Here is a 14432-nt window from a genome sequence, read left to right on the forward strand (position 1 = left end):
TCCAGTCCTCCTCCATATTGGCTATACTTCCCAACTTTGTGTCATCTGTAAATTTTATTAGCACACTCTCACTTTTTGTGAGAAAGTCATTAATAAAGATGTTAAATAAGACTGGTCCCAAGACCGATCCCGGAGGACTCCACTAGTAACCTCCCTGCAGCCTGACAGTTCACCTTTCACTATGACCCGTTCGTAGTTGCTCCTTTAACCAGTTCCTTATCCACCTTTGAGTTCTCATATTAATCCCCATCTACTCCAATTTAACTAATAATTGAGCATGTGGAACTGTATCAAATGCAATGATTCTTTTCTATGAGAAGAGCAAACTAATCAAAGCTGATGTAATCAAATAATTTTATGGGACACTTGGTGGAGGTTAAGTTAGAGACACACTCTGAAGGAAATGTTGTTAAACTATGACTACTTGGAAATTTGCATGAAGTATTAATGCACAAAAGAATTTAACATGATGACATTGGAACAAGATAAACTCATCAGCAAGACCATATCTACACTAGAAATGGTTTGCCACTATAGATATACTAGCAAACTGTGCTAGAGTAGATGCAGTTTATACTGGCAAAATGGTGATTTTGGTGGTATAGTTTGACGGTATAGGTCCCTGAGCAAAATTAGTTGTTTTGGCAAAAACACTTTTTTACCAGTATAAGCTTTGTTTACACTAGGGTTTTAGTCAGTAAAATAATATTGCAAAAATCACACCCCAAGCTGACATTGCTAAACTGCCAAAGGTTTCTACTGTAGACCTAACCTATTGGGGGAGAGAGAGAGATTCACAAATTCAAGAGACAAATAAGCTTTACTACAGAAATACCTTCAAGCTCCCCCCTCTCCACAGCACTAACTGGCAATGTGCTACTTTGTTTATATTCACCATCAACGCTATCATTTCACAAACAATTTGAAAACCATACCCTATAGATGACTCAGATGTAGAAGAAACCACATGTTCAGATATAATAACAGACTTGCATCTTCAACTATCTCCTATGATTAGACTAGATCATTTCCCATCTCCTGTTCTGATCAGATGCGTTCCCTAATCCTTGACGTCTTCATTTGCCCACTCTGACTAAAACAAGGTTGTGGTTTCCTTTCAGCAGATTGTTGTGCTTCCCCTCTTGTAGAAGTGCTTATTTGTGAGGAGGACAATGCTGTGCAGATAGTTTCCCATGTCACTATTGTGCCCTCTCATCTGAATGGCCTATAATGATTTTTTTTTAGATGATGCTATTTAGTTTTGCAGAATCCCAGCTTTCATTTGTAAAAAGTGAGTCTATTATTACGGTTGCAAAGAAAACCTCAAAAATGAATGGCAGAGCTGCCTAAGTGATTCCTGGAACAATAGCCCTGAAAGGGATGAGCTGCCCCATTCCTCTCAGTGAGGTGTTAACTCAGATGCCCACTGATAATAATTTAAATGCTAACATTAACTATTTAATTCCTCATGTAAGAAAGGAGAGGGAGGATCACAAATCAGCACAATCTGCTTTGAGAAACAGCTCATTTTGGTGCTCGACATGAATGGCATTTCGGAGATAATACCTTTAAAATCCCCCCTCAGACAAAAAGGAGCCATGCCAAAGAATCCTAGGACAACCCATGGGCATATTCAGGCCCCACTGAGGAGGAGCCCAGTGGAGCTCAGAGCATGATCATATTTTGAAAACAATCTGTGTAAGTGGTGCCTCATTTTGGTGACTAACATGGAACAAAACTTATTCTGTGTGTTGAGCTTGGGATAGTAGCACTACCCTTTCCCCCAATTTAACAGAGATTAAAAATCAGTGTGGGTTATATATTATGTTTCTGCACATGATCTGTTAGCCAGATTACAAAACCACAGTCTTTTTCTTTTACTATCCAAGTAGTGCTGTACTAACTTGCAAGCTCCTTAAATACCAAAATAAATCTGAAAAAGATAAATATTTCTCATACAGGACCTGTAGAGCAAAAGAAAATTGATTTAATAAAGGCTACTGCAGTTTCAGTTTTATGTGGCACACTTTTTGTTACTTTATTGTTAATTTAAGTTCTCCAGAATGAAAACCTCAACAAACAACATGAATTATTGGAAAACCTCACCCAACTGCAGAAAACTCTGGAAATCTGCCACCAGCAAAAAGATGATCTTCAAGCAAAGAACACAAACCTCACAAATATGGTCAACATTAAAGGTATCAGTTGAATCATAGAATCATAGAATCATAGAATATCCAGGTTGGAAGGGACCTCAGGAGGTCATCTAGTCCAACCCCCTGCTCAAAGCAGGACCAATCCCCAATCAAATCATCCCAGCCAGGGCTTTGTCAAGCCTGACCTTAAAAACTTCCAAGGAAGGAGATCCTACCACCTCCCTAGGTAACGCATTCCAGTGTTTCACCACCCTCCTAGTGAAAAAGTTTTTCCTAATATCCAACCTAAACCTCCCCCACTGCAACTTGAGACCATTACTTCTTGTCCTGTCATCTGCTACCACTGAGAACAGTCTAGATCCATCCTCTTTGGAACCCCCTTTCAGGTAGTTGAAAGCAACTATCAAATGCCCCCTCATTCTTCTCTTCTGCAGACTAAACAATCCCAGTTCCCTCAGCCTCTCCTCATAAGTCATGTGTTCCAGACCCCTAATCATTTTTGTTGCCCTCCGCTGGATGCTTTCCAATTTTTCCACATCCTTCTTGTAGTGTGGGGCCCAAAACTGGACACAGTACTCCAGATGAGGCCTCACCAATGTCAAATAGAGGGGAACGATCACATCCCTTGATCTGCTGGCAATGCCCCTACATATACATCCCAAAATGCCATTGGCCTTCTTGGCAACAAGGGCACACTGCTGACTCATATCCAGCTTCTCGTTCACTGTAACCCTAGGTCCTTTTCTGCAAAACTGCTGCCGAGCCATTCGGTCCCTAGTCTGTAGCGGTACACGGGATTCTTCCGTCCTAAGTGCAGGACTCTGCACTTGTCCTTGTTGAACCTCATCAGATTTCTTTTGTCCCAATCCTCTAATTTGTCTAGGTCCCTCTGTATCCTATCCCTACCCTCCAGCGTATCTACCTCTCCTCCCAGTTTAGTGTCATCTGCAAACTTGCTGAGGGTGCAATCCACACCATCATTTATGAAGATACTGAACAAATTCAACAGATCATTTATGAAGATACTGAACAAAACCAGCCCGAGGACTGACCCTTGGGGCACTCCACTTGATACCGGCTGCCAACTAGACATGGAGCCATTGATCACTACCCATTGAGCCCGACAATCTAGCCAGCTATCTATCCACCTTATAGTCCATTCATCCAGCCCATACTTCTTTAACTTGCTGGCAAGAATGCTGTGGGAGACCGTGTCAAAAGCTTTGCTAAAGTCAAGGAACAACACGTCCACCGCTTTCCCCTCATCCTCAGAGCCAGTTATCTCATCATAGAAGGCAATTAGATTAGTCAGGCATGACTTGCCCTTGGTGAATCCATGCTGACTGTTCTTGATCACTTTCTTCTCCTCTAAGTGCTTCAGAATTGATTCCTTGAGGACCTGTTCCATGATTTTTCCAGGGACTGAGGTGAGGCTGACTGGCCTGTAGTTCCCCGGATCCTCCTTCTTCCCTTTTTTAAAGATGGGCACTACATTAGCCTTTTTCCAGTCGTCCGGGACTTCCCCCGATCGCCATGAGTTTTCAAAGAGAATGGCCAATGGCTCTGCAATCACATCCGCCAACTCCTTTAGCACTCTCGGATGCGTGCATCTGGCCCCATGGACTTGTGCTCATCCAGCTTTTCTAAATAGTCCCGAACCACTTCTTTCTCCACAGAGGGCTTCTTCCTCCCCATGCTGTGCTTCCTTCCTTCCTGCCTGCCTTTGGGACTGTCTATAAATTATATAATGCATTAGGTAGGTGAGTCCTTATATGTGCATGTTTTTCCAGTGTTACAAAGTGTTACAAGGGAGCGGGTGGGTCTTGAAAATCACCAAAAGATGTCATGTAATTTATGGACAACTCCCTCCTTCCTTCCAGTGATTTCTCCATCTCTTTTGATAAGGCATCAGATTTTTCAGGTTCTCTCATCCAGTGCAACATGGACTTGTTTGGATTTCATGGTAGCAATGTTGTGTGCTGTGCCTCCGAGTTACAGCAAGATTTTAATGGATTTTATCTCTATTTAGGTTTTTTTTGGAGCACATCCATGTGTAAGCGGGGGAATAGTCCCACTATTGTAGGGAACTTTCCTGGCTTCTGCACTACCCCGGTGAAGTGGGCTAGCGAAAGGATCTGAGTTCTCACTCCCACTTCCTTTACCCAGTGGCCTCCCTGCCCTTGAGGACTCCCCTTCCACTCTCCTATCTGGCAGAGTTCTCGTAACCCCAACAAGGCTGGGCCCAGGATTCCTGGGGGGCTCAACCCCCAACACTGCTGCGATCACCTAGGATAGGGGCTAGGGTGTCCCCACTCCAGGGTGTACTCTCTGTACTGGGCACTTCTCTGACCCACTGACCATTACATACAATTTAAAGCAAATGCAAGTTATTTAATCAACAATTAATTTTAAAAAGAATAAGGGAAAATGGGAAAGGTTAAAGGAAATACATCAACCCGCTCTGTGGCAGGGAACATCACAAACAGTGTCTCTGGAATGTCAGGGCAGTTCACGGTCTGTTCCTTGTAAGTCTCAGGCCCTGGCTGTGCTGTAGGGATGCTGTGGTTGGACACTTGCTCTGGTGGTGGCCACACGCTCTCAGGCTCTAAGTGGTAGGACCCTTCTTCCCAGTGTCGCCCCCGCCCTGTCGGGGTTATAATCCAAGCCTGGCCTACAGAGACGCTTGGCTGAGGCATCTCCCTGTGCTGGGCCCGCTGCCCAGGGTCCCACTCGCTCTCCCCAGCTGCTCACCGCACCCAGCTCCGGACTGCTCCAGCCCCAGCTCCACCACTCTGTCCCAGCACGGCTGCTGCTGCTCTGCCTCCAGCTCCCTGGGCTGCTTCTTTGGCCCCTCTGGCTCTGGTTGCTGCAGCTCTGCTCCCAGGGCAAGTCTGCTCTCTCTGGGCTGTGCCTCTGGCTTTGGGGCTGCAGCTCTGCTCCCAGGACAGGGTCTGCTCTCTCTGGGCTGCTTTTCTGGTCCCTCTGGATCTGGCACAGCTCTGCTCCCCAGCTTAGCTTGGGCCCCTACTTTCTCCTTAGCTCGGCCCCACTCGGTCTGACCCAGGCAAGTCCAGCTCCCACGGAGGACGGGACCTCCCTGGCCTCCTGACTCCCTGATTAGCCTGCTCGCCCTGTCATTCAGGCTGACCTGGAGCGTTGGCCTCTCCCCATTGTTCCTGGGGGCTGTCAGTCTCAGGGTCCTGATTCCCCATCGACCCTTCCCCCTTTTTAGTACTGGGAGCGAGCAACTAAAACACCCCCACTGAATGTTAGTAAGGGGCCAACAGTGCCCTTACACATGTGCACTCCTGTTACTTCATTCTACCTAAATCTCTAGCTGTTTTCCTTGCTACTTAGCTTGGATATTGGCAGCACCAGTATATCTAGTTTTGATTTCATTGGAGTGATGATGACACAAAACTGGAGTAACAGAGTGGTGAATCAGCCCTTAAGAACTGACAGTCTTTCAGTCTCTTGAAATATTCAGTGCCTCCATCCCAGAGATTAGAAATCAAACTAAATTGTCAATTGTTTTTGCATACGTTCCATTTTAAAACCACTCAGTGCTCTTTTTAATATCCAAGTAGCATTTACTATTTTGCTAGCTCCTTAAGTACTAAAAAAACCCTGAAAAATTAAACATATCTCTAAGCAGACCTATAGAACAAAAGGCAACTTATAAAAACTTACAAAATTTACACGTGGTACAGTATGTGTGAATTTATTGTGAATTTTAGTTCTGCAGAACAAAACCCTCAAAAAGCAATGTGAAATTGTGGACAATATCACCCAACTGCAGAAAACACTGGAAATCTGCTACCAGCAAAGAGATGATCTCCAAGCAAAGAACACAAACCTCACAGATATTGCGAACATGAAAGGTAGTGTGACTCATGTTCACTTTTCTGTTATAGCCCGTAGAGTAACATTTTTGTTTTATTAGATTCCTGTTCACCTTGTCATTATTAACAACAGAGCTTTCTCAGGGTTCCTATCTCCCTGTGCACACACTGCCCAAGGGCCTGACCTAATTGTTGTTAACACTGAAAGCCACAAAAGAATCTTTGTGGGAAGTGTTGGGCATCCAGCAGGGGTTATACTCAATGATCCCAGGCACTCTAACTTTAGGGTTTTGTAACATGGGCATTTCCGTTTCCAATTTACGTCACTCAATTCCTTCTTGTTCCTTTGGGAGTGACAGGATGCGACCCACAAATGACAAATTGACTCATGTCTCATTCATGTCACCTATGTCATATATGATGTTTCCTTCCTCCCTGGGTGCTCTCATTTCCTCTCTTGTTCATGGGGCCCACAAATAATTGCAATTTCTGTGACCATTGATAATAGCAATTCACTGACGAGACTGGGTCAGCATTTAAGTGGATCAGCATTAAGTCAGCACACTAATGGGATGTAGCATACGCCTGTTCAAAATTTTCCCTAAACCCCTGATCAAGCTCTTCCATTCTAGGACTATGCTTGCAGACGCACATGCCAAGGACTGTGCTAGAAGGTGACAGATGAGAGAAATTCTGGTGTCTTTCTTTAAAAAATAATAAAATAAATAAGTTGCAGGCTTATGCCCAGTTTTTCCTTTTCACTTTTTAATGGAAAAATCTTTATCATTCCTGATAATTTGGGGATGTATCTCATTTGCACCTCCCCATATGTTGGACCTTTGAGCAGACAGTGACTGTGCAGTTCAGCCTGTTCTCTGTTACATTGGTTGCACATATGTTCTTCTCTGGGGCAGACGGTGCCTGGCCTAGTTCCATTAATGGTGCTAGCCTCCTCTAAGTAAGGAGGGTGAGGCTATGCTGGACTAGGGATGCTACCTCTTGGATTTTCCATGTTTGTTTTCTAATAGTCCCAAATTCATGGCCAGCATCAGCTGAACCTGATGGTCTGTGATGGGATGTTAGATGGGGTGGGATCTGAGCTACTACAGAAAATTATTTTCTGGGTATCTGGCTGGTGAGTCTTGCCCATATGCTCAGGGTTTAGCTGATCACCATATTTGGGGTCGGGAAGGAATTTTCCTCCAGGGCAGATTGGAAGAGGCCCTGGAGGTTTTTTGCCTTCCTCTGTAGCACGGGGCATGGGTCACTTGGTGGAGGATTCTCTGCTTCTTGAAGTCTTTAAACCACAATTTGAGGACTTCAATATCTCAGACATAGGTGAGAGGTTTTTCACAGGAGTGGGTGGGTGAGATTCTGTGGCCTGCTTTGTGCAGGAGGTCAGATTAGATGATCATAATGGTTCCTTCTGACCTTAATATCTATGAATCTATGAAAACCTGAGACACACAGACTCAGCAGCAGAATTAATTACTTTTAGTTTCAAATCACAGACTTGTGCCACTTGTAGACTCTATTCCAGTTTAGAATGGTGGTGCACAAACATGCCAGTGCAGCCAATACATTATGACCCCTCACAGGAAACTGCATCACACAGAAATGTGATGGACCTATAATGTCTCTTTTTCAAGGAGATAAATGCAGACCTTGCCCAGAGAGCTGGATACAGCATGGAGAGAAGTGTTACCATTTTTCTAAGGAAATGAAAACATGGCACAAGAGTAGAGAATACTGTTCTTCTTGGGGATCCCTACTGCTTAAAATAGAGAACAAGGAAGAGCTGGTAGGGAATTTTCCCTGTTGTTTTGTTTCCTGTATATTCTAAACTATACCTGCATATATCCCTGTGATGGGGAAGTAGAATATGAATGGTCATGTTGTCAGGATAATGTGACTCTCTAAACTGCCCTGTGTTGTATTCCATGCTAAATTTCCTAAGAGAGCTTGACCAGACTATGGGAATGAATGAATAAATATTCTAAAACTACCTGAAGGGCTTAAAGGAAGTGTGACGACAGCAGGTCTAGGGTTTAACGCTCAGTACAGCTACGTGGGTGGGGGTGTAGCAAGAGACCAAAATGCATTTCTAGTATCTCACTAACAGGGCCCAAGATTTCTCTTGGGCTAGTGCTCTCTGCCCATTGAGAAAAGAGTGTTTCTTCTCCTTCCACAGTAATTCCCCTGGATAATTAATGACATTGTAGTAGCAGTTTCCCTAGAGAGTCCCCATCAGTTTTCCCCAGCCAGAAGGAAAGTAAGCAGGATGCTGAACCTGAGGAGGAGGAAGGAATTACATTTCAGAAATATTTTCTGTAAAATGTACTCAAAGGTCTTCTGGGGAAAAAGGAGAATGTGTTTGACCAACATCCGGGGACCTCAGCATTCTGGCTGTGACCATGACTCATTAGCTTCCCTCCCATCCCTTATATCCACACACTCATACCGTGATTTGAGCTGATTTGCTTTTGTTTCCACACAGGATTTCATAAAGTCTCAGGCCTCATTTCACTGGATTGGATTATCCCGTATGGCAATCGGTCATGGCTGGGTGTGGCAGGATGGCACAGCCCACTCCACTGTCTTGTAAGTCTCAGGCACACCTAGAAATAGTTCAATTTTTTTTTATATCCTAGTGTATTTCTTACAAAATTTTTACTATGTCAATGCGAAGGGGAATAAAGATTATTCAATACCCTAAAGTAGGTGCCACAGCCCTGACACACCTGGGCTGATGTTGCCTGTAGAAAGAGGCATTGAGTCAGACAGTATGGGGAAAGGGCTGGTTAAATCCCTCCAAGGGGTTTCAGAGTCCAAGCCATCAGGTGCAGCTGAGTCTAGGTAGGCTCAGAAAGATCATATATATGGGCTGAGCTCCCTCTTGGAAGTAGAGAGTGGGGTTTGCTAATTGGAAGCAGGACGGGGGTCTCTGGACACATTTGACTTGTCCTTGTCCTTGTCATATGTTGTTTTGTTTTGATTACAGAGCTGAGTTTTTCTTGTTGAGAGGATTTTTTTGTTTTGTTATTTTGTGGATAAAAACATGAAGATTCAGACTGAGCTATCTGGATCCATGGTTTCACGGCACAGACTTTTTGAAGGACAGAGTTATCACTGATTGAATTTCCATCAGAGTTGTTTATTGAGTTTCTAGAAGTGCTGTTAATGAATGCTCCAAAATGAGCAGGGTTTAAAGGGTCAAAGTAACAAAGTCACATGACGCATACACAAATACATTACAAGAATATTATTAGAGTTGCAAATTCAAGCACTCAAAAGTTAGGCAATAACAGACTTAAGGTTGCGTGTGCAAACTTAATTCAGCTCCCTTGTGCATAGCATTATGCAGAGGTAGTCAATTATTTTTTGTTAAGGTCCAAATTTCTTGGTCAAGGTATAGTCAAGTCCAGACTCCAGAGAAATATTTTTGACACCGCAGTGACAATAATGATAATTATAAGTAAATAAAAAGATTTTGCAGTCCATTCAAAAGCATCTGGCGGCCATGGTCTGCCTATTGACTACGCCTGTGATACAGTCTTTAATTACATGACCACATACTATTGTATTTCCATAGAATGGCTGCCTCAGTCAGTGCACAGAATGGCTGTGCAATATTTTGTTTTATACTCATAGTTCAATCCATGGCCCTAGGCTTTATTTACCGCATTCAGTGCCAGGAAGAATGAAGGCGTTCATCACTATAGTATCCAAGTGTTTCATAAACATAAATTAATTTATCTTCACAACACCGCTGTGAGGTGAGTGGGAGGCATGATGCTCATGTTACAGATGGGGAGCTGAGGCACAGAGATCAAGGTCAAAGTAGAACTGGTTGGATAATTTATCGCCAGAAAATGATTCTGAAGAAAAAAAGCTGTTTTTATAAGTGCCCTAGGTGGGTCAGACTGCTAGACATACTTGTCTGAAATAAGTTACATATAACAGATAAGGCTAAAAGCTCTGTCTCAGAGGAAAGTCTTTTTAGCCAGCACCAAGTGACTGATTATGACCCCCTGATTTACATTAGTGAGCAGTTACCCACATTAGTATTAATCCAGTTAATATCTGCAGGATTACTGCTGTGAGTGACTACTCACCTATGTGTGTAAGGGGATCAAAATCTGGCCCTGAACAAGGGAAGTAGCCCACAGTGATACAAGACATGTGAGTAGCAGGGGGACTGCAGGGGATTGGTCCTGCTTTGAGCAGGAGGTTGGACTAGATGACCTCCTGAGGTCCCTTCCAACCCTGATATTTTATGATTCTATGATTCTATGACTGAGGGGGCATTGGCAGAGCTGTGACTGGGAAAGGCAGGGGGGCTGCCAGGCAGGATTGGGGTTCATTGCCAGAGTTGTGTGGAATAAATGAAACTTGCTCAAAACCATCCTGCAGTCTCTCTAGCTCTAGTCAACTCTTTAGTCCCCCAATTTTCCTAAGTCCCAAATTAATTCACATTTTTAATCAATTCTGCTTGTCCTAGGTCCTGAATCGTACCAAAGCTATTTCTTTCTTTGTATATATCTGGCATCTACCCCAAGATTTAGGCACATCGATTTTATAAATTTGTTTGTGATTTCACCAAGTCTGGTGTGTCTGACAGTAAAATGTTTCTTTTAAAAGTTTTCCAGTAAAGATACAAGAGCCTGGAGAAAAATGTGCACTTTTCAAAGCTGGGGAAGCCTTCTCCCATAACTGTACAGGCCAATATCGCTATATTTGTGAAAAGAGGGCTACTCAGAAAAAAGACGACTGAAATGGCACAAAGAAGATTACAGTATCCATGGCAATCGTAATCGATGACATTCCAAAGGGAAAGATAATTCACCCCTTGAGTTTGTAGAGTTGCCATTTTCAATGAGGAGCAGCAACTTCTGATGATAAACAATGTCCCTTTCAGAAATTTTCACAGCCAACCAAAACACTCCTACCATGCATGCTGATTTATCAAACATGGCTGGGAATGGCAGAGTTTATTTTAAAGGATCAGTTAGTTCACCATGAAGATAAGAAACTGGATTTATTTTTATTTTATTGCATCCCATTACTCCCTGTGTCATAAAGTTCTGCATTTGTAATTCCATGTTTTGTTTTGTTTTGTTTCTTGCCTCATGATAAATGGTTGTTTTACTTCACACTGAGTTTGCAAGATCCACAACCAACCAGGGAAGAAAGTAGATGGGAAAAGTCTTGATTTTAGCCAAGTGTTAGCTGCACTTAGACTCCCTCTTACATTCACAAAACTTACAGTGGTTTAACTGAAATTGGTTTATAATCACTTTAATTAAGCTTGGGGCACGATTCACAAGGGGACCTAAAGAGGGCAGATAAGCACCTAAGGCCAACATTTATGCAACACCAGCATTCACTACCCCCCATCCCCAATGCTTAGCTGCTGCCTAATACTGTAGGTGCCGAAAGGGCTCGGCACCTAAGTCTCCACCAGTAAGGCCTCCAAGGCACCTAAATATCTGCAGGGGGGCATGTGCAAAGCCTAATCATTGGGCTATTGGGTATTCTGGTTTCTCTCAATCTCTCCTAATGGACTTGTTCCACTTTCTATTAAACATTCATTGGCCAAGAAAGAGAATGACTTCATAGCCCAGTGGGTAGGACACTCACATGGGAGACTCAAGTTCAAATCCTTGTTCTGAATCAGGCAGAGTGAGGATTTGAACGAAGGTCTCCTAAGTGAGAGCTTTAACTATTAGTTATAAGGGGGGTACTACCTAGCAAGCAGAGCTGGAACCAGAATGGATCTCTGGGTAGTGAGAACTTTCCCACCAGCATAATTAAACCACCCCCAATGAGCAGGGGTAGCTATGTCGGTGGGAGAGCGACTCCCGTTAATACAGCGCTGTCCACACTCATGCTTTTGTTGGTGAAACTTATGTCGGTCAGGGGTGTGTGTTTTTCACACCCCTGACTAGCAAAAGTTTTGCTGACAAAAGTGCCAGTGTAGACAAAGCCTTAGTCACCAGAATGCTGGTCCAGCTTTTGGCTCCCACCATTCTATCACAGTCTATTAAACTACATTCAGTAAAGGCGTGGTTGTGCAGGTGGTGTTGGAGAGAGGGTTTTGGATTCTTCGGCCATTGGATGTTGTTCCAGGAAGAAGGATTGCTAGGAAGAGATGGGATCCACCTAACAAAGAGAGGGAAGAGCATCTTCACAGGCAGGCTTGCTAACCAATGAGGAGGGCTTTAAACTAGGTTTGCCAGGGGATGGAGACCTAAGCCCTGAGGTAAGTGGGGAAGTGGGATACCGGGAGGAAACACAAGGAGGAGGGCGCAACATGGGAGGTCTCCTGATTCATAGTGAGAAAGTAGGGCAATCAGCTAGTTATCTTAGATGTCTGTACACGAATGCAGGAAGCCTGAGAAACAAGCATGAAGAATTGGAAGTCCTGGCACAGTCAAGGAACTATGATGTGATTGGAATAACAGAGACTTGCTGGGGTAACTCACATGACTGGAGCACTGTCATGGATGGGTATAAACTGTTCAGGAAGGACAGGAGGTGGAGAAAAGGCTGGAGGAGTTGCACTGTATGTAAGAGAGCAGTATGATTGCTCAGAGTTCCAGTATGAAACTGGAGAAAAGCCTGTTGAGAGTATCTGGGTTACGTTAAGAGGCGAGAGCAACAAGGGTGATGTCATGGAGGTCATCCGCTGTAGACCACCAGGCCAGGAGGATGAGGTCGATGAGAGTTTCTTTGGACAATTAACAGAAGTTTCCAGATCATATGCCCTGGTTCTCATGGGGGACTTCAATCTCCCTGACATCTGCTGAGAGAGCAATACAGCAGTGTACAGACAACTGAGGACATTTTTGGAGAGTGTTGGGGACAACTTCCTGACGCAAGTGCTGGAGGAACCAACTAGGGGCCATGGTCCGCTTGACCTGCTGCTCACAAACAGGGAAGAATTGGTAGGGGAAGTAGAAGTGGGTGGCACTTATTATAATTCTGCCAAAGTAACCTAATTTCCTTATTTGACAGAGTTACTGGTCCAGAAGAGAAGCAGTAGGCATGATATATCTTGATATTAATAACACTTTTGATATAGTCCCACATAACATTCTCATAAGCAAACTAGGAAAATGTGATCTAGATAAAATTACTATGAAAGGGGTGTGACATACCAGCGTACAATCCAGACCAGTGGGGGGCTCTGTCACCCTTCTCCTGCAATCTTGGGTGCCTTACAATTCCTTGCTGTAGTAGCTCACACCTGGGACTTATTATTAGAGGTACCTGGATTGCATCTCAGTGTTTGGTCTGAACTTGCTGTTGTTCAGTAACTAACATCTAAACTGTCTCAGTTAAGCTTTGCAGATAACACCTTGAGCTGGGGTACTGCATCTGTTAGAAGCTGATCTACTGTTGTTGTTTTACAGTATAGCAGGTTAAGCAAGTTAACAAATGTATTATGTTATGAAAACTCTTTGTAACACTCCTAGTTACAGTGAAGCCCATTTAATAGCCGCTTGTTAAATGGAAAATCTCCTCTAATAAAAAAAGAAATTCTGTGAACCAATTCATTTGGCTCTACTTCAGCATAATTGTGCCTATTTAATATGAATTATAATTGAGCATACTTTTTTTAATGTCAGTTGAAAAGCTTTTATGTCCTGCACCAAGCAACACTGAACATCAGTCACTGACCATATGGGAAGCTGCACAATATTTTCTTCTCTCAGTTAATTACACTGTCATTATATGTTCCCAGGCTCCTTGTATGCTTTGTGTATGCAATAATGATGTGAAACTGTAGTAATGACAGCAGGAAGTTGCAACAATGATTTCATATTCTAGCAGTGAACAACTGAATTTTCTATATGTCTGTACAATGACTAGTACCATGGGTCCAACCTCATTGACCTGCTTCAATATAAATGTTAAACTACATATACAAACAACTTCTTATACTGTGGAATAGTCTCTTCTGAGAAAAGTGATGAAAACCCTACAGTCTGAAATATTTATGAATACGATTGGTCAATGTTAACATAATTACATATGAAAACTAAGTTAAAAGAATGTCACTGTGGTTGCAAAGTCAAGCATCCAGAGGTTAGAAAGCCCCCTGTTTATAGGTGCCTTTTATTATGCCATTAAAGACTGCATTGTAATGAAACACAAGGGGGCTGAATTAAGGTTGCACAGGCAATCATAATTTGGCATTTTCTAATTTGTGAGTGCTTCAGTTTGCAATGGAAACATTCTTTTAGCAAAAAGAAAAGGAGGACTTGTGGCACCTTAGAGACTAACCAATTTATTTGAGCATAAGCATCCGATGAAGTGAGCTGTAGCTCACGAAAGCTTATGCTCAAATAAATTGGTTAGTCTCTAAGGTGCCACAAGTACTCCTTTTCTTTTTGAGAATACAGACTAACACGGCTGTTACTCTGAAACC

At 43.2% G+C, this 14432-nt stretch overlaps 2 protein-coding genes across 2 annotated transcripts in view; both read left to right on the forward strand.

The window, feature by feature from the left end:
- Positions 1 to 14432, forward strand: part of LOC141984849 (natural killer cells antigen CD94-like) — an 89289-nt gene that overhangs the window by 37237 nt on the left and 37620 nt on the right. The gene's annotated exons all lie outside the window — the stretch shown is intronic.
- Positions 1249 to 10772, forward strand: LOC141993123 (C-type lectin domain family 9 member A-like). Its single transcript, XM_074962442.1, has 5 exons — positions 1249 to 1291; positions 2055 to 2198; positions 7648 to 7799; positions 8496 to 8599; positions 10640 to 10772. The coding sequence occupies exons 1-5, from the start codon at positions 1249 to 1251 to the stop codon at positions 10770 to 10772; spliced, it is 576 nt and encodes a 191-aa protein (XP_074818543.1).

The sequence above is a fragment of the Natator depressus genome, chromosome 1 (genome assembly GCF_965152275.1).
Source record: "Natator depressus isolate rNatDep1 chromosome 1, rNatDep2.hap1, whole genome shotgun sequence".
NCBI classification, from domain to species: Eukaryota; Metazoa; Chordata; order Testudines; family Cheloniidae; genus Natator; species Natator depressus.

Bases quoted from the DNA above. Each gene is read 5' to 3' on its own strand.
- LOC141993123 (XM_074962442.1), top strand. From the start codon at position 1,249: ATGCTATTTAGTTTTGCAGAATCCCAGCTTTCATTTGTAAAAA. The intron at 2,199-7,647 runs GTATCAGTTGAA...CTCTTTTTCAAG, and splicing joins AAATATGGTCAACATTAAAG to GAGATAAATGCAGACCTTGC. The intron at 7,800-8,495 runs GTAGGGAATTTT...GTTTCCACACAG, and splicing joins TAGAGAACAAGGAAGAGCTG to GATTTCATAAAGTCTCAGGC.